This window comes from Cupressus sempervirens, chromosome 7 (genome assembly GCF_028749045.1).
Source record: "Cupressus sempervirens isolate cs-2001-9-10 chromosome 7, ASM2874904v1, whole genome shotgun sequence".
Lineage (NCBI taxonomy): Eukaryota > Viridiplantae > Streptophyta > Pinopsida > Cupressales > Cupressaceae > Cupressus > Cupressus sempervirens.
Window position 1 is genome coordinate 362,127,521 of NC_143124.1, and position 27,453 is coordinate 362,154,973.

General features: G+C 34.9%; 1 protein-coding gene and 1 long non-coding RNA gene across 2 annotated transcripts; one reads left to right on the forward strand and one right to left on the reverse strand.

Annotated features, from left to right (window-relative positions):
- Positions 1 to 4,490: 4,490 nt before the first annotated feature.
- LOC149546985 (uncharacterized) lies at positions 4,491 to 8,704 on the reverse strand. The gene is made up of 2 exons (XR_016353801.1): positions 8,576 to 8,704; positions 4,491 to 4,908 (listed from the first exon to the last, which is right to left on the reverse strand). It is a non-coding gene; the product is annotated as an uncharacterized LOC149546985 (long non-coding RNA).
- On the forward strand, positions 4,908 to 9,203 carry LOC149546986 (protein NRT1/ PTR FAMILY 5.2-like). The gene is made up of 4 exons (XM_089791460.1): positions 4,908 to 5,169; positions 5,538 to 5,755; positions 7,029 to 7,588; positions 8,108 to 9,203. The coding sequence occupies exons 1-4, from the start codon at positions 5,037 to 5,039 to the stop codon at positions 9,039 to 9,041; spliced, it is 1,845 nt and encodes a 614-aa protein (XP_089647586.1). The 5' UTR covers positions 4,908 to 5,036; the 3' UTR covers positions 9,042 to 9,203.
- Positions 9,204 to 27,453: the final 18,250 nt, after the last annotated feature.

Here is a 27,453-nt window from a genome sequence, read left to right on the forward strand (position 1 = left end):
ATAATATTATTATTAAAATATGAAAATAAACTAGATAATCAATAGAAATTAAAATGATAAATATAATAATAAGTAAATAGTAGAATCATAATATAATGAAATCCCTTATTCAATATTAAACTAATAATTTGACATAATTAATATGTTATAATACTAACATAGTCAAAGACTAAATGAAATAATATTACCTATAGTTAATCATGAGAAGTATTTAAAGAAGAGATGTCTCCGTTTGGATTCACTCCCATGGACAGTATATAAAATGAACTCAAACTAGTTTCAGGTAGATATCATAATTTACTCAAATTTATCTCATGGAATAGGAATAGATAAATGGGTCATTACACCAAACCTCCACACTTCCATAGTCGAGATTGGAATGAAATGTCAAGGATGCTCTTGCAAGTCACTTGGAACTTGTCAACGCTGCACTTGCATCCATGCAAAAGTTTGCCCAGCTACAAAATTACGTCTTTCAATATCTTCCTGCAACATACGCGTTGCATTTTTGTGTCCCAATATAAAACTATTTATTTATTCAATAGAAAAGTCAGGTGTTTCGTTACTCCAATAAAGACTTCCTTGGATAGTGGCTAAGTGACATTTTATATAGTATTTAAATTTTTTTATTAATCATCTAAATATTATTTTAGAATTTTTTATTATTGATTATCTTTTATGATAGAATTATTTTGAATATATTTGTGTTAAATAAATATAATTTTTCTAATTTTAAATAACCTATTTATAAGTGGCTAATAAACTATTATAATTGAATAGAGAATAATATAAGTGGGAGAATAAATTCTATATATATTTGGTACTATTTTGTTGCATAAAATGGTAAGCTTTTTTCAGATTTTAGGTTGTAATCATCTAGACATTTTCTCTCTAGTTCATTCGTATCTTAACAAATTAAGATCAAGATTTCAATTATTTAAAAAAATTAATTCATTATTATTTAAAAAATTCTAATTAACAAATTTTACTATCACAATTATACTTACAATTATAATTATATAATTTATTATTTTCTCATTGTTATTATAATTAATGATAATAATATACTTGTGTCAGTATTATTTCATCCTAGTTTATCTAATGCTATTCAAATTAATTGAGATTTGTAAACTACCATTGTTAATTTTTTTGAATTATAAGAAAATGGAATCATAGGCTCCTCTCCCTTGCTGGGAGAGTTCAGGTTTGCCAGAAGATTCTTTCCTCCTATAGCATCTACTACTCTTCTGTTTGGATGTTTAGTAACTATCAGATTTTGGAAATTCAGAAGGCCATCAAACATTTTCTTTGGTCGGATGGCAAAGGTACTAAGAAAGCCCATTCTGTTAAGTGGGCTTGGTGCCATCTAGAGAAAGGTCTTGGTGGGATTGGTTTGACAGATCTCAAACTTCAGGGAATGGCTCTTGCTTCTAAATGGATCCTTCAATCCCTTGTTGGTAATGAGCCCTGGAAAGTGCTTGTCAGAAGTAACATTCAAAATGGTGTGCCTAAACCTGCTAAATCGTGGAAACATCTGCCCCTCAGTGATCTAATTTTTGGCAAATTCCACATTTCTGTGCAGGGATCCTGGGTTTTCCGTTCCATTTGGAAAGCGTGGGAGAACATTCGCCACCATATTGATAACTCAGCCTTTGACTATCACTATACTCTTCATGGTGAGCGATCATTACGGTGGAATCTTCTCCATCAGGGCAAACCTCTTGCTTTGACCAAAGACTATTTGACTAGATTTTGGGCCAACAAAGGTGTTAAATATATCATGGACATCCTTGAGCACAATCAGCTCATCAGCTGGGATGTCCTTGCCAATCAATATAATCTTCCTGCTTCTCATAAGCGTACTTACAATCTTATCAAAATTGCTTGTTTTCAGCTTAATCTTCCCCATAATACTGATGTGGATTCTCACCGATTTCTCTCCTTTAGATGGCAAGATGGTACTCTCCTCACTTTTGTCAAAGCTAAACATATTTACAGATTTCTTAATCATGATAGCTCTATTTCCCACCATCTTAATGGCATTTGGTACTGCTCCTTTACCTCCTCAGACTGGCATAAAATTTTTGATAAACTCTGGAAAGCTCCTATTCATCCTAGAATTCAATGTTTTAAGTGGCAACTCCTGTTGGACAGACTCCCCATAAGAAACCAGCATGCTAATCTTGATATTTGTTCTATCTGTAGAGTTCCTAAGACTATGAGACATATATTTTTTGATTGCTCTTTTGCTGGAGAAATCTGGCTCATGTTTGGTATATGCGTCACTCATTATGTTTACACTTTGGATATTATTTCTAGTTTTATTGAGGGCCTTAGAAAAGATGCTAATTTGTTCTGGCAGATTCTCTCATCACTCATCCTTTGGCATATATGGAAATTTAGAAATGATGCTAAGTTCCAAGGTTTTACCAGATCTCTTACTGGATTTCATAGAAATCTCATACATTTTAAAATTGCTTCACAGGTTTGCTGCGTGTTGAATATGGAAAAAAGGAAGTTGCTTAGATTTCTGAGGGATGGTCGGGCTACCATGTTTATCTACGAGATGCAGAATGGTTACGAGCTGGCCAGTATAATAGACAATCAGGTGGCGTTTGATGAAGCCCTTGCCAAACTCATGCAAGAGATCAAGAACAGCAAGAACCCCTCTGTGGATAATCTCCACGTCTTTCACCAACTGCTGAATGAGAAAAAAGCCATATGGATGGAGGGACCCCTCGGTTGGACATCCTGGGTCAATAAGTTTGAAGATGCTATCCCGTAGCTTTCCATTTGCTATGACTCTGGCTCACCTTTCTCCTTGTATTACTCTGACGTATTTGTATTTCGGATAGCAGTCCCTCTTGGTGGACTGTTTCTTTTGTTGTTTTTTCGATTAGTTGGTTGAGGCTCTACCTCCCTCCTTTTTTATGTACCTTTTTGATCCCACGATTTATAATATAAAAATTATAAGAAAAAAAAATTCTAATATAATGATTATAAAGAGAGACAAGTTTTTTTAATTACTAATTAAATAAGATATAATTTATATTTATAACAAAATCAATCAAATATTCATTTTGTGATGTGAATATCAAGATTTAACTGTGTGATTTTTGAGTCAAACTCGATGACCCATGTTTCATGAGTAGTGATTCAACATGAATCCATCTCTCATGAGAATAAATGGAACACTTAACACTCATTGGATCTAGGTGATGCTCACAGGGGTGAAGCACCGGGACTTCCCGGGAGGTCACCCATCCCAGTACTACTCCAGCCTGAGCGCGCTTAACTGCGGAGTTTCCTTCACAGTTAAACCCAAAGCTTGCAACCCCATTTGCAAAACCTTCACCAAGTGTTGTGCCTTATGAACCATTCATTAGAAAGCCCCTTAAGCTCATCAATTGATAAGTAGGAGATGATTTCCACAGCTAGTCAAATTGTGATGTGAATATCAGGATTTAACTGTGTGATTTTTGAGTCAAACTCGATGACCCATGTTTCATGAGTAGTGATTCAACATGAATCCATCTCTCATGAGAATAAATGGAACACTTAACACTCATTGGATCTAGGTGATGCTCACAGGGGTGAAGCACCGGGACTTCCCGGGAGGTCACCCATCCCAGTACTACTCCAGCCTGAGCGCGCTTAACTGCGGAGTTTCCTTCACAGTTAAACCCAAAGCTTGCAACCCCATTTGCAAAACCTTCACCAAGTGTTGTGCCTTATGAACCATTCATTAGAAAGCCCCTTAAGCTCATCAATTGATAAGTAGGAGATGATTTCCACAGCTAGTCAAATTGTGATGTGAATATCAGGATTTAACTGTGTGATTTTTGAGTCAAACTCGATGACCCATGTTTCATGAGTAGTGATTCAACATGAATCCATCTCTCATGAGAATAAATGGAACACTTAACACTCATTGGATCTAGGTGATGCTCACAGGGGTGAAGCACCGGGACTTCCCGGGAGGTCACCCATCCCAGTACTACTCCAGCCTGAGCGCGCTTAACTGCGGAGTTTCCTTCACAGTTAAACCCAAAGCTTCATTTGTTTGTTTTTATTTTCATATTTTATCTATATAAGAGAAACAAACCTACCATTACTTATCCCCCTCCCAAATTACCATTCATAAAAGGCCCCTAAATTACCATTCATAAAAGGTTCCAAAAATGATTTTAAATGACACTTTTCGACCATCTCCTCGCACTCTACTGTAAATAAGGGAAAGCCAAAAGATTAGCTATAAGCTCCTCAAGATTCACCAAAAAAAATCAACAAATTTTGGCATTCAAAAGTGTGTTAAGTTAACCTGAGGAACTTTGACATATCTTGTCATTTGATGTCCTAAATAATTTGAAGATTAACTCCAAATATATAATAAAAATTATAAAACAATTTTAAAAAATAGTGAATAACAGAGGATAGAACCTAAACTTTCTTAGGAAAAGAACCAAAACTTTAATAATGACTACACAAAATAAAAAATAAAAACATAGACCTTTATATTAACACCTAATGGTGTATCTCTTGAATCACCGAGGAGTTATAATATTGGATGAACAATATACTCTCAACTTGTAATGATATTGATGGTTGGGTTGACAGTCAATGCTCTGTTTATCATTCATTTGTTCTCTGAAGCACAGATGCTCTTCAAGTTTACCACCACGTGGTTTATTTTTAGTTGTATCATATTTTATACCTCTTTTGTCGGGCTTTCGTCAAGAAAATTTTTCCCAGGAAACCTCTGCAAGGGGAAGGTGTTAACCAAGAATCTTCTTGTTATAATTATTTTATTATTGTTTTCTTCGACACTGCTTATCTCTGAGCAACATCGAACTTGGGAAATCATTAGAGTCGTATTTATAATCAAGACTCGTTTAATCATGTTCCCGCCTGCAATGGAATTAACATTTGAGTCAGCGCATATTGTATTAAAAAATTATTTTAAAATTAAAATCTCTAGATCCTTGCACTAGCCCTGTATGTTCTGCTAGTTTTCACTGCAAACCAGATCTAACCCAATGATTAACAATGAAAGAACAGCCATGAAACCAGAGAAGGAAAACATTGCATTAGATGGGTCTGTTGATCTGCAAGGGAGGCCTGTTTTGAGAAGCAAGACTGGAGGGTTAAAGGCATGTTCTTTTATAGTGGGTATGCATAGATTCATTTCTCCACTTTGTATTAAGGTCCAGATGAGAACTGGTTTAGCACTCTTGGACAAATTCCATGAAGTCAAAAATAGATAATTTGATCTTCAGTTCTTCATGAACATCCACGAGATTTCTTCTTGTTTTACTTGCTTTTATATTTGTTCAAGACCATTTTTCATCTCTTATCTCTCCGATCAGGTGATCCTTGATCACGTGAACAGAAAAGTTTTATGATTCAATTTGATTGAATCAAATATTTGTTTGTATTCGTGGCTGTTGCAATTTGTCTCTGCTATTTCTTCAGTCTAGCATTTTTTAGGTCAAGAATAGCGTTTCTTCATGAGATGAATTTGGTCAATGTTTGAACAGGGTATGAGTTTTGTGAGAGGCTGGCTTATGGTGGGATATGGGCGAATATGATAATTTATCTCACAACCAGACTCCATGAAGACACTGTTTCTGCCTCAACTAATGTCACCACTTGGACTGGTACTATGTGGACTATGCCTCTCCTTTCAGCTTATATTGCTGATACTCACTGGGGACGCTACTGGACCTTCCTCGCCTTTTCCTCTATCTATATACTGGTAAAGTTGGACATGTTACTTGTTATTACTGTTGGTTGCTGTTTTCAAATTTGATTTTGTATATTTTTTGCTTCAACATTTTGAATCACATTTTGTTGTTCATCAATGATTCTAATTGTTTTAATTGTTTTAGAGACTTACTATCAACAAACTAAACAAAGATTGGCATATGTTTTCCAAACAAATTTAATTGCCACTTTGCAATTTATTATGATCAACATAGAAATATGATATAAATTAAAAAATCACTGAACATTATCTATCCCAAGCTAGGTTGGTGAGTTTCTTTTGCAAAAATCTTTGTTTCTCATCTTCTTTTACTATAGCAAAGCCAATAACCAGAGCTTAGCAAACTTATCTTCCCCGGAATGTAGAGTTCAGGTTATAAAGCTTTGTCTCTAACCTCCATGCTAGTAATGTATCTCACATGGTCTGCATCTTTGGTCACTTAGGGCTACGTTTCACCATATAAAGTCATCTTTATTAATGTGAAGTTGTGACTTCCATTTGAGTGTGGTGGAATGTAATGATAACTTAGTCAATTGGCAAGCATATAAACAGTAGTTATCTAAATAGAAATTATGTTCTTTCGAGTTTTTGGGACAGGGATGGCAGGAGACAGCGAGACCGGTTTCCGGGACAGCAATTGTTTTTGTCAATTTTGGGGACAGGGGGGACAGCAAATAGGGACGGCTATATAACAAAAGGGAAAATTAAAATATATAGAGAAATCTAAAATATTTATATGAAAATATGGATAAAGCATGTACTTATATAACTTTAAGATATAAAAATCAGCACAATTCATACGTCAAATTTGTGAGTCAAAGTCCTCTAGGTGTCCCCAAGTCTCCAAAACATTTCCGAAACAGAGAAAGCTGAAAATATATCAGGGGCGCATCTCCAGATAACACTGAATAGAAACAAAGGGATAAAATTAATGTAAAAGAGTTTCTTGTTCATTTGCTCAACCATGCAAATCATCTATCCATTATTAAATCAAAATTTTGTATCCACCCCATTATTTCAAAACTTCTTTTTATAAAGTAAAACAGAGTTCGCAAGGCTATAAGCTAAAGAGCTAGCAAAAGAGAGTTTGGTCTCAAGTTGGTACTCCTCAAACTACGATTGTTTTTAATTTTGCAGAATAACAGTTAATAGCTTCAGGGGTTAGTTTCCTACTACAATTGTTTTTTATCTTACGAAACAACAGTGATAATTCCATTTGATGTCTTACTACTAATGAGCTAAGCTGTTTTCTTCTTCGTTGTAGGCAATGGGACTTTTGACAATAGCTGCTTCTCTGAATTCTTTGAGACCTCCTACTTGTCCATCAGGCGATGGATGCCAAAAGGCTACTACTTTTCAGAGCGGAATATTTTACCTAGCCTTATATCTTGTAGCAATAGGCGCAGGTGGGATCAAACCAAACATCTCTACTTTTGGTGCAGACCAGTTTGATGAGTTTGATCCCAAAGAGAAGTACCAGAAGAACCACTTCTTCAACTGGTGGATGTTCATCATATTCTTTGGAAGCCTGCTGGGCAAAACATTCCTGATTTACCTAGAAGACACACTGAGCTTTGGAGTAAGCTATGCAATCATCACAGCAGCACTTTTTGCATCGGCCCTTATCTTCTTGGCCGGAACTCCCTTTTACAGACATAAAAGAGTAACTGGTAGCCCTCTAAAGCGAATGGGCAGAGTATTTGTAAGAGCGGCCAAGAACTGGAAAACGAAAGCTGAATTGGAGAGTTCTAATCTTTATGAAGTGGACTACCAAGAGTATGTTGCTAAAGGTAGATATCCAATTCCCCATACTGCTTCATTAAGGTAAATTTTTGTAGCTCTCTACCCATTGAAACTACTTCATTAATGTAAAAATTTGTAGCTCTCTACCAACTGAATCTAGCTTTTTCTTAATCACAAGCTGTTGGAACAGATTTCTCAAGAAGACAGCAATCATAAATGATGTCTCATCTAAGATTTAATGTCATTCATTCAATTTTTGGGCTACTTCCACCAAGAGAAAGTTCAATATTATTATCTAAACTTGATTACAATCTGCAACCCCTTGCAACTCAATATACCACTGCAAGAAGCTACTAAACTATTATACATAATAAAAGCCCTACCTTTAGCTATTCTATACAAGACTTATACGTACATGCAGAATTAAGGCTAGAATATATCATCCGGTAATTAAAGGTTAGAATGTATCATTCAATAAAAAAATAACTCCCAACTCCTGATACTTTTTACAATACTTTAAGTTTCTGTAGCTCTGTACCCATTGAACTTGACTTTTTCATAATCACAGTTTTAAACATGCCCAAGTTGTTTGTTTAACAGATTTCTTGACAAGGCGGCAATCATAAATGACGTCTCATCCAAGATCTGCAGTGTAACTGAAGTGGAAGAAACCAAACTCATGATTAGAATGCTTCCAGTTTGGATTGCTACAATCGTACCCACCATACTTCTTACACAAGCCGGGACTCTGTTTGTCAAACAGTCAGAAACTCTGGACAGGCATTTGGGTTCCACATTCCAAATCCCAGCAGCTAGTATTATGGCCTTGCTCACTCTCTTCATGCTCATAACAACCCTAATCTATGATAGGCTCTTAATACCCATTTTAAGAAAATTCACGGGAAACCCTAAAGGCATAACCGCTCTCCAGAGAATGGGAGTGGGAATGGTGTTTCAGGTTATTGCCATGGTGGCGGCTATGGATATTGAAACAAGACGATTAGAAGTAGTTAAAGACCATGGGCTTCAAAACAACAGGAATGCAATTGTGCCGAGAAGTATATTCACCTTGATTCCACAGTTTGCACTGCTGGGCATGGCGGATGCTTTGCTCGATGTAGGCAAAATCGACTTCTTCTATGATCAAGCACCAGAGAGTATGCAGAGTATGGGGACTGCATTATATACAAGCTCTAATGGCGTCAGTGCCTTTCTCAGCAGCTTTATTCTTACAACTGTGAGCAGCTTTACTGCCCGCGGAGGCCGCAAAGGATGGATTTTGAACAATTTGAATGCATCCCATCTGGATTACTATTATTCATTCTTAGCCGCTCTGCTCTTTGTGAACATTGCTTTCTTTGTCTTTGTTTCCTGTTTGTATGTGTACAAGAGGGAAATTACAGAGGTTTGTGGCGAAGATTCCGAGAAAACCATTGAGATTTCCCCTTTGAATAGGGAAAGTGAGATCATGTCGCAGGATGAATTAGGGCATATCGATCTTCGGCCTAATAGGAATTCAAATAGAATAGTTTAAAATTCTCCCACAACATAAAAAGTAGCGAAACTATAGATACAAAGCTGTCCATGTTGTGGACTGAATATGCATCTTCTTTGTCTCCAAATTTGCTATTGTTTGAAGTTAGTATATTTAAACAAGATTTAATTCGAAGATGGATAAATGATGTACATTAATTTATTCCTACTTATCACATTTTTAATGAATGTAGTCATTTTTTAAAATTTAATTTAAAGTATACTTTTTAACAAAAGAAGGTAGGAGGATGTGATATCATCTTTGCCAAGTTAAATTGGAGAGCTTGGAGAGTAGACAATAGAAATAATAATACTTTCTAGATGGCTCAAGTAGGGGTCATAGAAGGTGGAGATTCATCTTTAAGGGCCCGTTTGGTTGCTGGAATAGGAATTGAAAATTAGAATAGAAAAATAGAATGAGAATGGAAATAGGGAATGAGAATAGAAAAGGGCAATTTCAATCCTGTTTGGTTCACTTGAAATTTGATTGAGAATATGTTAATCTGTTGTTTGGTTGTACAAAAATGGAATAGGAATAAGGTTAAGTCTTGTATTTTAAAAAATATTTCCATTAATTTTTTTTTATAATTTATTATTTTTTGGTTAATTTTTTCAATAATGGTAAAAAGGTTAATTTATTTTCATTTTTTTAAACAAATAGATATAATAAAAAATGTTATTAAAAAAATGCTAAAAAATAATTCAAAAAATAATTCAAAAAAAAAAAAATCAAAAAAGTTATTAAAAAAAAATTATTAAGTTTTTTTTTTAATAAAAAAATAGATTGGGAATAGAAATAGCTATTCCAGTTCCAACTATTTTTTGGCATAGACATATGCTCATTTTAGGGGCAAAATTGGAATATGTCTTCCTATTCCCAATTTTGATTGAGCGTACCAAACAACAAATATTAAACATATTCTAATTTTCTCTTCCTATTCCAGTCTTATTCTAGCAACCAAACGAGCCCTAAATGTATAAGATCTTATACATCTGTGGGGTTGGGTTTGCGTATGAGAGGGAGAACCCTTCTTATAAAGTAGCCTCTTCTTTGTCCTTGTCCTTGTCCTTGTTATTGTAGGAAGTCGAGATTTTTCAAAGCCAAGTGCAAGAGCTATTGGGATAACTAGGTCATTTGTTGTCACTCCTAGAAACTACCCACTCACTATCACCATTAGTGGATGGTTCTACAACCACTAAATGCCACTTAAAGGTGAAACCCTCGTGAGGTATAGATAGTTCAAATGTGAAGTCATCACAGCTAACCACTAGTTGTGGTTGAGTCACCATAGATACTCGTGTAGTGTGTCATTAAGGGACAAAATTCCTCTCCTCTAACTATAATTAAAAAGTTTGTATATATTTACTAGGTACCGGATGACCACAAGTTCATGGTCAATGAGCAGTGCTTAGTGACACTACAACATTTGGGGTCAAATTCTGATGGCAATTTGTGACTGTGATGTAATTTGTGGTGATTTTCATTTTTATTTTTTGTAATTGTCCCCAATGTTGTCGCAATAATGATGTTGGCATCATAATTGTGATGCACGTGTGAGTATAAACAAAAAAAAAACACAACATAAATCATTCCACATTTGTTTTGATTATGGAGAGTTGCACGCGAAAGAGGGTGGAGAGCTTCGAACGAGGGTGGAAAGCTCTAAATTGTGCCCTTTTGATTGGTACATTTCGTTGTCATACCCTTGTGATCTTTGCATTTCATTACCGCACCCTTGCACTATGATTTCATTGTCATGTCGTGCCCTTGCAATCTTCATGTCCTTGCTCTGTAGATTTCTTCAAGAGCTACGTAATTGTTCTTTTTGTTTCCTTCTAAACATGCATATCTTTATATTTCCTTCTAAACATGTATATCTTTATATAGAGAGAGTGATCTTCTTTAAGATGCTTATTACATCTTAGCACAACAGGAAAATTGATCCAGCTGCATACATATTCCTAAATCCAAATAATAAAACAATAAAACTCACTCAACTCATGTTAAGTGACTTACCTCAAGCTCCTACACAAAAATAATGTAGACCAAGAAAAATGGGTAGAGTTTGCAAGAAATTTTACAAAAACATATCATAGCAGATATTTTTAGAAAGAAACAAGCCATAACCCAGTTAAATGGGTCTAGTTGCTAATTAGCTGGGTTGATTATAGATTCCTGTAGAAGTGTCATTAGATTAGGTACAATAAAATGAACAATCAGTTGTTCCCAGCTAGCAAGATCAAATATAGTTTTCCAAGGTGATAAAATTGCATATGTAGATGCATCACTTGCATGATAGGCATGAAGTGCATTCTCCAATTTATAATGAATGGTTGGATATAAAGGTTCCATACACTGGCCCAAGAATGGAAGCCAAGGATGTAACCATCCATGTATTGGCACATTCTCCCTGTGAGGATCCCAAGTATCTACTGTTGTTGTTAATTTGGGCATCACAATTAACCATTTACACACTTACTAAAAAAGGATCAAAATTTTAGATGTGATCCTATTTTCCAATGTAACTTTACACTGATCAAGCAATACCTAGCTAATCCACCTATCTTGGTTCCACTAGTTATAGGAAGACCACTCATAGTATACATCACAACTACCCCAACAACATTAGGTGCTCTTCTAGCATGACTTGATGATGAAGGAAAAGAGAGGGCTATTTACTACATCAGCCGCACTCTAGTCAGGTATGAGCTCAATTACACACCCATGGAAAAAGCCTACTTAGCTATGGTTTTCACCACTTAGAAGCTTGGTCATTACATGTTGAGTCACACTATGAAACTAATATCAAAGATTGATCCATTGAAATATATGTTAGCATGCACAGTACTCATAGGGCACCTAGCTAAATGGGTCATACTTCTTAGTGAATTCAACATCCAATATATTGATAGAAAAGCCATCAAAGATCAAGTGGTAGTAGACCACTTGGTCAATGCACCTTTAGTTGTTGATCATTCTCTCATTATGGATTTCCTAGATGAACATCTTTTCCTAATAAAAGAACCACCATCTTGGAATTTATACTTTGATGGATCATACAAATCCCAAGGTTCTAGGGTCAGCATACTATTGGTTACTCCACAAGGTGACTACATTCCTAAGTCTTTCAAACTCTGGTTCCAATGCACCAACAACATCTCAAAGTATGAAGCTCTTATTGTAGAGCTCAAAATAGCAGTTCAGTGGAACATCAAAGAGCTACAGGTGTTTAGAGTTTCACATATTATTATCAAGAAAGTCCTTAATGAATATCAGACCAAGGATGATAAGCTTCAACCTTACAAAGAATTGGTAGATGAGTTGAAGCAACACTTTACTCTGATCCAATTCACACAAGTGCCTAGATTGCAAAAAAAGGTTGTAGATGCAATGGCTACTATTGGTTCACTTTTGGAGATCCCTCGGGAGGCTACAAAATATGAATTCTTAGTCGAGCAGCTACATGAGCCCACATATCAGAACAATGAATTGATACGGGTATGCATCTTGGTTGGTCTCCAATCCCCATGGTACCACAAAATTCATGCTTACCTACCAAATGGTATCATATCTCCCCATCTCACAAGAATCTAATGCCAGAACCTTATTTGCAGAGCATCCCACTACACTATCATAGCTAACACCCTATATCATCATGGTTATCATGAAACTCTCTCTCTCAATGATTAGACCAAAACAAGGCTGCAATGGCTCTCAAAGAGTTACATGCCAGACTTTATAGTGCTCACACAAGTAGTATAGTCCTATCTAAGAAAATACTTAGGGTTGGATATTATTGGCCTACTCTAGAGTATGATGCTTGTGACTTTATCAAAAGATGTCTAACCTATCATAAACATGAAAATCTTATCCAAGCCCCAACTCAAAATCTTCAACCTATTGCACCATCATGGTTGTTTGCATGCTAGGGGTTCAACCTTGCTAGCATTATAGCACCTTTCTCTTTAGGACACAAGTGGATAATCACTGCAACTAATTATTTCACTAAGTGGGTAGAAGCAGTCCCACTTATCACTGCCATGAGATTTCATGTTTCCAAATTTATCCTCTATCATATCATATGTCGCTTCGGCATCTTGACTACCATTTTCACTAACCATGAAGGTAACTTTGAAAACCTCAATATGGAAGAATTGTGCACCTCCCTTCATATCCATCACCATTTTTCTAGCCCCTACTTCCCACAAGGTAATAGACAAGTTGAGGCAACTAAGAAAACCTTACTCAAAATCCTAAAGAAAGTTGTTAATGATTCCAGCCACAATTAGCATTTGCAAATCAACCCCACCCTATGGGCCTATCGCACTTCATTTTGTACATCCATAGGAACAACCCCATACTCCTTGGTTTATGGTGGAAAAGTAGTACTATCTATTGAGGTTGAACTCTCATCCTTGCTCATTTCTTTATGAGGGCATATATTAGATGAGGATTACAAAGTAGCCAGACTCACCTAACTTGATCTACTTGATGAAAAAAGGCAACAAGCCTATGATCTCATGGTCTATCAAAATCACCTAAAGTGCAACTTCAATAGGAAGATTCATCCACTCCAATTTCAAGTAGGTGACATGATCCTCAAGAAAAACATGATGGTCCAAGAAGACTAAGAAAAGAAGGGCAAGTTTGAGCCCACATGGCTTGGTCTGTATGTTGTCACAACATCTTTTGGCTCAAGGGCATATCAGCTAGCAACACTTGAGGGAGAAATACTAAATGATCCCACCAACATCATTCACCTCAAGTAATTCTATGCTTAAAAAACTCCTAGTGTATCCTGCTAATCCTATGGAAATTTTTTTTTTTTAAAAATCAATCAAAAAAGGTCTAAAAAGGGAAAAAGGAGAAAATAATGAAGGCAAGTAATCATCCAATGATGAAAACTTTGCAATTCAAGTACCTTGGATAGGTACCTTGGTGAAAACCTAGCAAATAGGTGCCATGTGTACTTGGCTATTTATTATCTATCAATGATCTACACCTCCCACACCATCCTCACCATATCATCACCCATCTTCCCGTTTTCTAATGGTGTTCCAAAGATTCCATCACCGGACTATCATAAATTATGTCATACTATCCTTATCCCTTAGCTTGGAAAACCTATTAGAATAGTGTATTCTACCATGGTTCGCACATCTATCATACCCCTATTATAGTACCTCTCGTGTTTGCAGTCTGTACCTTGTCCATTTTTTATTCGAGAGATACTTGATACTCCTTTTGATATTTGTACCTTGAGATGACCTGAGGGTCGAATGTTATACTTTGATTTCCGTACCATAGATGCTTTGTTGCTATGTTGTTTAGTTTATCATACTTGCATGTTGGTGCTATTTTGAAATGACAGTAGATCTATGATATCTAATTATCTGGTTGTATGATGTATTGGACACATCTGTGGTTTTTGTGATGTGATGGATCTTATGCTTTGGTTATTTACTTCATTCTCGTCTTTTATGATTAATGTGAATGTGAGTGGTCTAAATGGATTAATGAGTTATTTAATGTTTTAATTGCTTTGGCTATTATGTTATATTCAATTGCACTTGATTGTGTGTTTTAGTGTGCAGGAATTATATCCCTGATAGTGGCCTATGGAGTTAGTGATCCAACTGTTCATATTTTGCCAATGTCGCTCCTATATGGTCAACGTATCCTTATTTAGTAGTTTTAAATTAAAACCTTTCAGTGATTAGTAAATCCGAACTCATTTGCATTATGTGATTAGACCAGTGAGCATGTTTGTGCATTTAGAAGTTCGCATTCGTCGCGAAAGTGTTAAGTGATTTTCTATAATTTTGGGTTTTCGAGTTTTAAATCTTTTTGGATTTAATTTCTGGCAGCTTTTCCTTAGGTGAATTTCCATTACGGATAATAACCTATTTTCGTTTGGGTCGATTCAGAGTTTAACTACTCCAGCTAGCTATTTTCCATAATCAACTATTCAATCAAAATGAATAAGTATTGAAAAAAGTGAATTCATTATTCAGTTCTCACATTTTGGAAATTGAATTTGGAGAGCGAATTTGGAAATCCTCTTCTGAAGGATTAGTGTTTTGTTCATTGTGGGAGCTGTGAGCATGGGATCTTTGCGAGGTTGGTCTTGTTGGATTCAACTCGAGGAGTTCTCGCTTTGCCGTCAGTTTCAACAGTCTTGGCAGATTGGTTATTTTACTCTGCGGGTTTCTGTTTTGGTCCCTTTTTCTGTCCGGTAGGGCCTTCCCGTTTTAATGTTTTTGCTCTGTTTCTGCTTCGGTTTCTTGTAGCAATATGTTAGGAGGCTGAGAACTAGTGTTCCCCTCCTTTTTTTTTTGCTAGTTCTGCCCAGTTGGTCACGTATGAACGTTTTCCCTGTTTTTGGAGTGGGCGTTTGGGTTTTTGAGCCGTTATGCTAGCTGTTTTTGCATACAGTGTCTATTTTCATTTATTTTTGGATTTTTGGGGTTTTTGAACCCGAAGGCCAAATGGGTTTTAATTTTGGGATTTTTCCAAAATTGGGAGTTTTTACCTCGTTTTGCATGCCACCCTATTTTCTCGAGTTTTCTTGGCACATTATGGTTTGTGGACCTGGATGATCCGTTTGGATACCAGTCGGAACACTTTTGCATCTTTTTTGCATTGGGATGAATGTAGCATCCATCATCCTGATTATGGTTCAGTTGATTGACTTTTGTTTGCATTCTCGTCCTGTCCTTATGTATGATCTTTGTAATGGTGGTGCGCCACACATAGGTACATCTGTCAAGTGACCTGCGAGGCTTGATCTTCCGTGGTACTTCCAGGAGTTGTGATCATTGGGGTTGGGTTGGGAGTTTACATGCCTATGGGCACTCATTGCTGGATGAGCATGGTTAGGGTAGGGTAGCATATGGAGGGGGCTTCTATCTCGCAGCCTGGTGACCTTAGTCCCACAGAGTTGGCAGAGGAAGTTTTAAGTAAGTGATAATTAAATAAAGCATTAGGTGGTAATAAAATTTAAGATAATAAAAAGTATATGTGGGGCCCTCCGTTAAGGAGTTGAAATGCATGATCCGAGCTTGGGCTTGTCGATGCCAAGCGACTCTCCATGATGTCAGTCCCTACATAGTATCCCATTGAGGTGTCTGACCAGGACCTATAGTTTATGCATTGTCTTTGTCTTAGATTCAGTCATCATATTGCTTGGCATGTGTGTTAGCCATGGTTGTTATTTTGTGTGTGTGTGGTTGGATCATTATCTCCATTAGCGTGGCGGGTGTGGACCTACAGGTGCCACGTGGTTGGGAGGCATAGCTACCTTCACCATTGCTAGGGATCGATGTATAGAGACGGTCTATTGTTCTAGCGTGATCATTGTTGGATGTGTCACTTGGTACTTTGATTTGCGGAGTATGCTTTCTAGTGATTTATGCTTTCATAGGGATGTTGCTTTCCATGTTTACATGATGTTGGTTTTACGCATTCCTTATTATGATGTTTAGCATATAGTAGATGATGTTATCTGATTACAAGGTTATCTTATGCTTTCTACTAGCATGTTAGATTTTATTTACTTATATTGTAGCATGTTTAGTAGTGATGTCCCTATCATGACAGCACCGATGATTTGATCGGTGGCTTGGGATGCTACGCGCGAGGGATGGCTAGGGTCCACAATGGTTTTATGATGCCATTGATGGTTGGGAGGAACTGCGTACTTACTTGGTTATTCTATTCATTGCGATGTTATTTCAGTTGTTGTGATGTTTCCTTTCTATACTGTTTGTTAGATGGTTAGATTCCCATTTTCTATATTTTAGTTACTCAGTTCTGGTTCGAGTGTTCTAGCCTCGAAGTGTGGATCTAATACTCCCTGGTGTGGAGATTCTTTTGTCTATTTTTCCCCTTTCTGAGTTCTTGAAGTGTCTTTTTTTCTATGGGTGACATTTGTTTAGCAATGTGCGACATTTAAAATGTATCGCACGCCCATACAAAACTGTATCGTACGATACTGTAAAGTATCGCATGCCTTTTTGAGAAATGTTGTGCGACACTGGAAGAGTATCACATGCCTTTTAGAGAAGTGTCATGTGACACTTTCTAGTATCGCATGCCTCTTAGAGAAATGTTGTACGACACTATTAAAGTGTTGCATGCCTTAAAGAAAAGTATCACCCAATCCCTGAAAGTGTCGCACTCCTTCTTGAGAAATGTCGCGTGACACTTTTCTATGCTGCATTAAAGTATCGCACAGTTTTTGTAAAAACCTGCGTGGGCAAACAATGGGCACTTTTCATCATGATCCAAACTTTTTAAGAGTTGATCTGGATACCCTTTTGGGCGTTCTTCGACCCTTTGTTGTTTCATTTGATTTCAGATGGTTTCTCTTGAAATCCAATTTTCTAGTTTCTGTTTTAGTCCTTCGGGGTTTAAAGTATATCGTTTAAGTATAAGTTGACGTATATATACTTAAGATATATTTTAATATATGCGATGATTCTTTTGAGATGGGTTTCAGACCTCTACGGGCTAAGATATTTTAATAATTCTTTATACTTAAGATATATTTTAATATATGCGACGATTCTTTTGAGATGGGTTTCAGACCTCTACGGGCTAAGATAAAGATTCTAGGAAATTTCAGGGCTTCAAAATTTAGACTTAGCCAATTTTTAGGAGTTTGTTTTGATCTTTTAGCTTGGTCGATCTCTTATATTTTCTTGTTTGTGTTTTGGTTAGTGGTGACGTTTGGAGATCCGTTGGGTGTCAGGATGGTCATTCAATCTTTCGTTGCGATCTGTATGATCTGTGTATGTTGTTGTCCTATGCACTTACACTTGAAGAAGAAAAAAACAATTTATTCTAGCTTGTTTTTCATCCTTGTTTTCAAGGATCTTTGAGTGGGGCATTACACCTATACCTTACCGCATGTATCATATTAGTTGTATTTTATCTCCTATACCATATCCATGTATCATACCCTTGTAAAAACAATGTACTTGTTGACAATTGGCTAATTGTGATATGTAATTGTTGTCATTAATGGCAACACATGATGTACATGTTGATAGGAAACCTCAAAAATAAAGATACTTAGTGTTTGGTTATCAAAAAATTGTCAAAGTATAAAATTTGGTTTACAATAGTGTATTGTTTTGATTATAACATGTTTTAGACATCATATTATGGCAAGTGAAGTTACATGGAGATAGTATACATGTTGATGATGACATGTATAATCTCAGAAGTTTGTATGGACTGTATGGAACAGAGTTATTCATGTTTTGATGAAGCAAGAGAGGAGAATTGAAGGAAAGAATTGTTTTGGTTGCAAAACAATTACTTGTCCAATTAGGGTTGTCATCCTAGATGCTTACTCTAACTTGGAAAAGTGAATTGTGGTTTTAGCCGACCCAACATTATTTTATGTAAAGGCATGGTATTTATGCAAAGGACTTCTTGCAATAAGAAGTGTGTAGTGCTTGTATTGAAGTATTATCAAGCAAGATTGCGAAGTGAGTGAACTTTTGTGAAAATGATACATGTGAAGTTTTGTATGAACTATTTGGTAATCTAAGGTCGAGCTGAAGATCATAGATCAGACAAGGAAGAAAAATAAAAGTAGATTACTTTCTTGAGTAGCGAGCTCTTCTTGTAATTGATATTGCATGTTTGGGCAGTGGGCTCATCTTGCATACATTACTCTATAACTCCTAATAGGGTTGGAATCTCCTAAAAAGGATTCAAATTCTCCTAACATGTACTATTATAATGAATTTTCTCATTGACTCCTAACAGGGTCCATCCTCTAACAAGGAACATATATATCAATATATCTAGTGGGTATTATCCCCACTAGGGTATTCCCTTGGCCAAGGTTTCCCTAGTTAACAAAATATGGTGTTATGAGTTATCTTTGTGCATTATTATTATTATTGTTCAACATTACTTTATTGCTTTGTTATGCATGGTTTAAAGTAAGTAATAATATCCAGTTGGCAACTAAAGTTTGTGGATTACTGATTCACCCTCTCCTAGATTAGTAATCCATATTTCTAACAATTGGTATCAAAGCACAGTTACTTTTGAAGAGGCTTAACAACTTAAGTAAGATCCTTATGGATATGGAACAATTGATGAAGAACCTCAAAGAAGCTCTTGAACAAATTGATCTCCTTACTGAAGAAAGAGATAAGATGAAGGATAGATACGAAGACTCCAAAGTATACATTGGTCAGTTGAAGCAAAAGATTGAAAATTTGAAATCAAAGCTCGAATCTATTGAATATGGAACTACTGATGATGACTATTCAAAGTTAAAGACTGAGTACAAGATCTTGAAGTATGAATTGAAGATTACAAATCTAAAGTTGACTTTGAGAAATGATCCTAGAAAAATTGAATCTGATTTGAAGATTGAAAATGTAGATCTGAGAGAAAGTCTGGCAAAGAAAACATCTAAGTTTGAAACATTGAAAGAAGATCATGAAGAACTCCATAAGTACAATACTACTGTGAAAGGTGAATTGACACACTACAAACAGTAGCTTGAGAATCTTTATTTTAGTAGAGAAAAACTTGACGATTCTATGTCTATATAGAGACCTTATGACAAGACTAGTCTTGTTTATCTGATTAACATGTTTGGAAAGAAACCTAAGATTAGATCTGATCTGAAAGCAAAAGACAAATCTAATGATAAGATTGAATCTAGTCAATCTTTTGAGAAACCTAAACAAGTTGAGCAAAACAAGGAATTTGAAATCTTGGACAAACCAAAGCAAGTGGGGACTCCCAAGGAAACCAGGTATGAATTTAGAGGTAAGTGATTTTTATGTAATGAAATAGGTCATATGAAAAGAGATTGTACTAATAAGTCATTTAATCATGTTAAGGATTTTTATTGTCATAATTGTCATGGTATGGGTCATAATGCAATTGATTGTAGAAAACCTATGTATGATAATGATAGAAGAAATAGTAGAATGTCTAGAAACACTAACCCTGTAGATAGAAGAAGATCTAATGAAAGGACATCAAGAGAAAGAAGATCTTATGATGACAGAAGATAGATTGTGTGTTATAAGTGTAACAACTTAGGACACATTACTCAAAATTGTCATGCACCTCATGATAAACATAATTCTAGAAGTAGAGCACATGTATGTTAGTTATGCAATAACTTCGGACATATAAAAAAGTACTACAGAATGGACAAAAAATTTGAAGACAGAAGGAACAATGGAAGAAACTTCAGAAATAGAAGGAATGATAGAAGGAACCATGAAAGGAACTCCAGATCTAACAATGAAGAACAAAGAAACATTGTGAGTGAACTTCGAGAAGAACTTAATGAAGCATTCATGAAAAGTACATATATCTCAAAAGAAAAGTTAAATGATGATGAGATAGAAAGATCAAAGTTAGTTGTTGAGTTTGATTCAATTAAGTTGAATTAAGCTTGTTCACAACATCAAAATTTGAGAACTTCGTGCAGAGACTAAAGTAGAGGTAGAAAAGTTGGGAAAAGGTGTATCCAGTCATGTTTAGATGGTACCTAAATGTGCTTGTGATTTAGAGCACATCTAAAAAAGTTGTGATGAACTTCAGAGTTAGTGGTATTACAATAAGAGTTGATTCTGTAATAGAAGATGAAAACTATATTTTTGCAAAGAATTTTGTAATGTGAATTTTTGAGGATGTTTGTCATTATGTAAGAAGGCTATAGAAAACCTTGGATGACACTTGAAGATTAGACAAATGATTCTAAATAGTTATCTAATTGTAGAAGGCAAATAGTAGCTTTTTCATATTTGTGAAGTATGCAATTTTAATGTAGTTTCAAGTTGATGCATAAATGGAGTACAAAATTGATTTTACTTCATGCAAACATAGTCAAGGTGAAGAGCATTTAGAAGCGACTTCTAAAAGTGATTTCGAAGAAAACCCTATTTTTGGAAAGAGGTATTTTATCATTTTTTTCACAGCATTTGTTTGGTAAAGGATATTATTGATAAGAATTAGGGATATGTCAGTTGTTCATAGCATTGAGAATGAGGATAGACCTGAGTTTAAGGTAGTTTCTGTAAAACCTAGCTATGGAAACCCTAATTCTGCATTGTCTATCACCCCGAACAATGTAGTCTATTTGGAAGATGTACAAAACTATCTGAATTGTAAGTTCAAGTCTATTGGCAGTGAATCTATGAATAAGGATATAGAATTGGTCTTTAACCACGACATGATAGTGAAGGCTGTATTTGAACATTTGAGTGAATTGGACTTGTTTAAGCATCATTTTTATCGAGAACTAGATATAGATGAATGGACACAAATTATACTAAGTAGGATACATGATGGAAAGTTATGGATGCAAGATAATGTAGTAGACATTTTTGTCGACCTTATACATGAGGTAACTAGTCTTAGCAAACAAGGTAGTGTACCCATAAGAGCAAAACTAGTTAAGAAGAAAGTAGAAAGCTTTACTAAGGAAGTTTAAAATGGAAAAGCTATGGTAATCAGCTCCATCAAGTAGGATAATGTAAGATTTCTTAGAAAAATAATAGCTTATTAAGTTTGTGCAAGTTCTAAGATAGATAAACTTTCAGTTGGATTTATTTATGCAGCTTACAAAATTTGTGTTGAGAAAGAATAGAACTTGAGTGAGATATTGAGGATGCAACTCTTGGAGAACCTTGAGAAGATTAAAAGAACAAAGAATGATGTATTTAGATTCCAATCATTGATTAATCACATATTCTTTCATGTGCTAAAGAGATTTCCCTACTTATCAGAAACAAACATTATGACTAGTGATAGATGCACTATGGAGAAAATATCAGAGGTATGCAAAAGGCACCCTGCAAACAAGGTATTGGACAGTGGTAATTTGATTATGAGAACATTCCAAAATGAGATGAAATAGAGATTTAGGATCTCACCTACTATTGTGGATAGGTTCAAGGAGGACATATGTATTTTAGTTGATACTGACTATACATACATTCAAGCAGTGGAACCTCAAGAATTTTTTTTGGATCCCTTGAGCTATGAGTTGAGTGATGATGTTACAATTGGATACATTGATTTATTGTTGAAATCTAAGAAAGATAAAGCTAAGTATAGATTTGGTACATTTGATGAGACCACACAACATGCTCATCAAGAAACCTTGGAGAAGGCATCTCACAAGAAGGTTGAATCAATCATGAAGAAGGCATTATCTAAGACCAAAATGACAGAGAATGAATCTGAGTCTATGAGACAGACATTGAAACAAGGTGTATTGAATATTCAAGCCTTGTCAGTTTCAGTTGTAGAGACAACTTTAGGACAAAGTATACCTTATAAAGTAGTATATGATGTTCAACCTAGTGAACATAAGAGAAAATCAGAGAGATTAGCTGAAGCAGTGTGTACAAAGGCAAAGAGAGTCAAACATATGGCTTTAGGACCTGGAAAGAAGCATAAGACATTGTTGACAATTGAATCCAGTAGTCATGAAGAAGTTGAAGAACAGGAAACCAAGCAAGCTGAAAAGGTGACTCCACCTAAACAAGTAGCATGAAAAAGCTCGACAACCATGGAAGCCAAAGATTGAAAAGATAAACACAACAATTGTCAATAAGGGAAACTTTGTTCAGATGAACAAATTTTATGATCTTTATAATAACTCCGAGAAAGATCAAATTAATATCTCTACTATAAGACATATCATTGTGGATGATCTAAGTATGAAGGATATAAAAGGAGTAGTGAACAAGAAAGTCTATGAGAGACTTATAGAGAAGAAGATTTCAGCAAGGATATAAAAGGAGTAGTGAACAAGAAAGTCTATGAGAGACTTATAGAGAAAAAGACCTTGAACTTTGGAAGTCTATGATAAGGAAAATTTGGAAGACTAATGATGAAGATGAGATAAAGAGATTGTTGAATAACCTTGCACCATACTTAAGGAATAAGTTGAGGCCATTCTTATTTATGGTTGGTGAGAAGGATAAGTTGAGGAAGGAGACAACAACAACTATCAGTCAGATGTTGTCAGAATCTAGGACAACAACTCCTCTAGCCCCCAAAACCATGGAAGTATTAGTTGTGTGTGAAAAATGTGAACAAATATGAAAACACACTTCTATGAATCCTTATACTTGAAATCCTTCAAAACAACACCATCAAATCGCAAGATCTAAAGAATCGACTCATAGCTTCCTATCATCAATGTGCAAAGACCTTCAAAGGTTTATAGTGGTGGCTCTCATATGAACATTAGCCTTGGTCTTCACAACTACATCCAATGAACGGAAGATTCAGATGATCATGAACATGCAAGAATGCTCCAAGTCCTCAAGGAAATTGCATGAAAGCTCCAAATAATGGTGATAATAAAATTGCTTCCTTTAAAATGAAGGAAGAAGGTCTCCTTATATACCAAAGCCAAGAGGCATTCCCAAATTGGAGGAAAAATGAAAATTAAATGAAAAGGTGTGACCCACATAAGAGAATGTGCAATTAACATTTAATTAAGAGATGTGGAGTGTAAAATTCCATAAAAATTATAAGATGAGGGGTGTTTTTATTTAATTTAAATGTAAAATAATCTCGTTTCTTATAAAATAAAGTGTGACATTTATTTAATTATTTCTTTTAAAATAATAATTGTTACACATGAAATTAAGTGAGGAGGGGGTATTATTTATTTAAAAAGGAGCAAATTCCTTTAATTAAATAATACAAAAATCAAGATGATCCAACCATTTATTTATAATTTGTTTAATAAATTAACTCCAATTTAATCAAGGAAATTGATGTAAAATAATAATTATTAATTAAATAAATCAAATAATTTAATTTGATCAAAGGAAATGGTGACGTAAATATCAATTCAAGCTTGAGATAAATTATGAAACTGAGGCACATAGTCAAGGTGACCATTTTAGGGTGCATACATTTTCCCCTCTTTGACTAATGTGTGTCCACATACATGACAAGCACATTAAGTCAAAGAACTATAAAATAAAGTGTGTATAAAGATTGATTTATGTCAAAAATATGTAAAGATTAAGCATCCAACTCTTGTTTCCTCAACATGCCATCTAGGGTCTTATAGTGCCTGAAACACAATATGCCACTATGGCTCTTATAATTGTAGGTCTACCCAAAGATTTTTCAGCAACTATAAAATTCATGAAATGTATATAAAGCCAAAAGACAAATATCAACACCCAAAAAATGAAAAATCATGCATTGACTTGCCCTAGGTACAATAATCATCTACTCCAAGCTCGGCAAAAAAAGATGAGTAGATTTTGAATCAACTTTGCAAACAATGAAGCTTAATAGAGTGTTCTTGCCCCTTTGGGATCGAAATTGAAATGAAGGAAAGGCTAAGCAAGAACAAAATAGATATGATCAAATCAGAAAAAGGTTCATGATGAAAGATAATCAAGATATAGATCGAGAAACCAAGGTTAAATCACTAAGCATGAAAAACATGCCCCAAATCAAAAGAAAGAAGGGGGGCAAATGAAAGACAAGAAGATGGAAAGAAGAAGAGGGAAAATGCCTCAAAAACCATCAACTATGCAAGATATGACATTTTGATTGAGATCATGAACAAGTGACGTGTACTAAAAAGCACAATCATGATCAAAGCTGATAGCAAAGAAAAGATGAAGGAGACCTCCAAAAGGTAAGAAAACAAATCAAAACCTCCAAAAAGACAAAGGGATAAAATGCATGTCCGTATGACACTTATGTCCATTCTATGTACTTACTCATTTTGGCCAACATTAAGATCCTAGTTTTAATCATCAAGCTGAGCTACACAATCTTCACTGGTCAGAACCATGAAGATATGAATGTAACTTTATCGAAAAGATCACACAATAATCACTAATCATCAAAGTAATATGAAGATATGAATGTGATCGAAAGCTTCCCACAATCATCACTAGTCACCAAGGAAACTATGATGATATGAATGAGATCTGGTAGTGTTGAGAAACATTGCGAGTCTTGAGATCAAAACCACAGAAGCAAGAAATCAACCAAAAATGTGTCTCATGGACCATAGTTCTCTAGCTATGCATCCCAGAGAAAACCATAGAGACACTCATCAATACTAATTAAATCACTCAAATAATAATAATAATAAAATGACTAGGGAGGGAATAAAAAAATGAATATAGATATAGTGTAGTAAACATGTATATATAGCAACGAACAATCACCATACAAAGAAAGATCAAAGCATAGCTCATCATTAAGTATAAATTAAAGCATGATAATCAAGACAAGACTCTCAGGGTATTGTTAAGAAACACTATTTTGGCATTTAAGATATTTAAGGAACACCATTGTTGATATTGAAAAATACCATTTCTTTTCTTTTTTCTTTTATATCACTTTTTTTTTTGTATTTTTTCAGGACCCATAAATATGTACAAATGCCCCCAACAAGAATGAACATTAGGGATAGAACTTTTTCAAATGAAGCACATCAATAGGATCAGGGAGCTGATCTCCCTTAGGTGTAGATAATAAATAGGCACCTGATCCAAAAGCAATTGTAATAATAAAAGGATCCAACCAATTAGGCTCAAATTTTCCTTTTTGAGCTCTATTTTTCTAATTCTTAAGATTCTCGTGCAAAACAAGATCTCCCATTGTAAACTTTGTAGGGAAAACTTTCTTGTCATAAGTCTTAGACAATCTTTTCTAATAAAATCTCATGTGATCAAAAGTAGTTTTTCTCTTCTCATCAAGTAACTCATGTTCTTGTAATCTCATAACTCTATAATCTTCATTTACCACTAATCCATTAAGAGTAACTCTCAATGATGGAATCTCATCCTCTAAAGGCTCAATATTGTAAATATGAATAACATCCTTGCTTGAAACTATAGAATCAGAGTTTATCAAGTTCCTCTCAATTTCTCTTGAATCATAAAGTTGTCTAATAACTAGAGAATCTAGCTCATGAGAAATATGTGAGTTTGAAATCTCATTAATTGTATCAGGTTGAGAATCATAAGCATGAATCACATCAATGCCCAAATCAACTATAGAAGGCTCTAAAGATAAATCCAATTCATACTTATTTGAATATGCTCTTTCATCATTCTTTTGTATATCTAAATCATTTTGAATTTTTGAAGAAGAAGCTTCATTAACTGAACCATGTCCATCTCCCCAAAGAAGATTAGTAAAAGGGATCAAATCATCCCATATATCTTGTTGATCAAATATATACACATGCTCCTCCTCCTCATCATCATAAACATCAAATATGGGTCCATCATCATTTTCTTCTTTGTAAATCTAATATCCAACAATACTTCCTTCTTCCACTTCTTCAATAGGAAGTAAAGGTTCAACTAAAGAAACAACCTCACATCCCTCTATTTCACTATTAAGTGTCTTAGATTTTGTCACACATTCTACAGATTCTTCAACTGTCTCATTTGAAACTCTATCCAATGACATATGTGATTTTGTTGAAATATTATTGATAGCCAAAGTATTAACTCCTGAAATACACATCTCAATTTCATTATGTGCAAATGTAACACACCAATGATATGTGGAAGGAACAATTTTCATTTCATGTATCCAAGGTCTACCCAATAAAATGTTATAAGAAAGGGTACTAGTATCAACCACATGAAATAAAATATCTCTCTCAACTAACTCAATCCAAATAGGTAAAACAACCAATCCTTTAGATTGTCTTTCACTACCATCATAAGCTCTAATAGTAACCTTCTATCTAGTATCAATATCTTGTTCTAATTATACCAAATTTTCAAGCATGTTGAAAGGACAAATATTCAACCCAACACCCCCATCTATCAACACACATCTAACAAGAGTTCTGTGAATCATGACTTCAATATGTAAGGCAAGATTATGTAGATGATTAAAATATTTTCATTTTCCTTAATTGTAACCATGTTGATAACATTGTCTGAATTAGAATATCCATAATTTTGATTAGAATAAGTATAATTCACTTGAACTTTCCCATTCTTAGATGATTCACCCCTTTCTTTCTTATGCAATGGACCCTTATAAGCTTGATGATCATTATTAGTAGCATGACTGGCACCATTAATTACTAACTTTCCATTATCAATCAAATTCTGAATATTGTGTTTTAACCTTTGATAATTTTTCGTAGTATGACTAGTTTTGCTCTAATGATATTTACAATACACATTATCATCCCAACGTGAACCCTTCATAGGAGGTGGATGTCAATTCTCAATTAAATTTAATAGCTTACCATCAAACAACTCTTCCAAATCTTTGTAAAAGTTCTTCTCTCTTGAGGATTTCTATAATTGTATCTAGAATTATCTCTAGAATTTTCTCTATTATTTTGTTGAGAAGATGCTTGAAGTTTCATAGCATGAACACTATTTGATAA

Excerpts from the sequence above, each read along its gene's own strand:
- LOC149546986 (XM_089791460.1), top strand. The coding sequence starts at position 5,037 with ATGATTAACAATGAAAGAACAGCCATGAAACCAGAGAAGGAAAACATT. Across the intron at positions 5,170-5,537 it reads GGCATGTTCTTTTATAGTGG|GGTATGAGTTTTGTGAGAGG; the intron begins GTATGCATAGAT and ends ATGTTTGAACAG. Across the intron at positions 5,756-7,028 it reads TTTCCTCTATCTATATACTG|GCAATGGGACTTTTGACAAT; the intron begins GTAAAGTTGGAC and ends TCTTCGTTGTAG.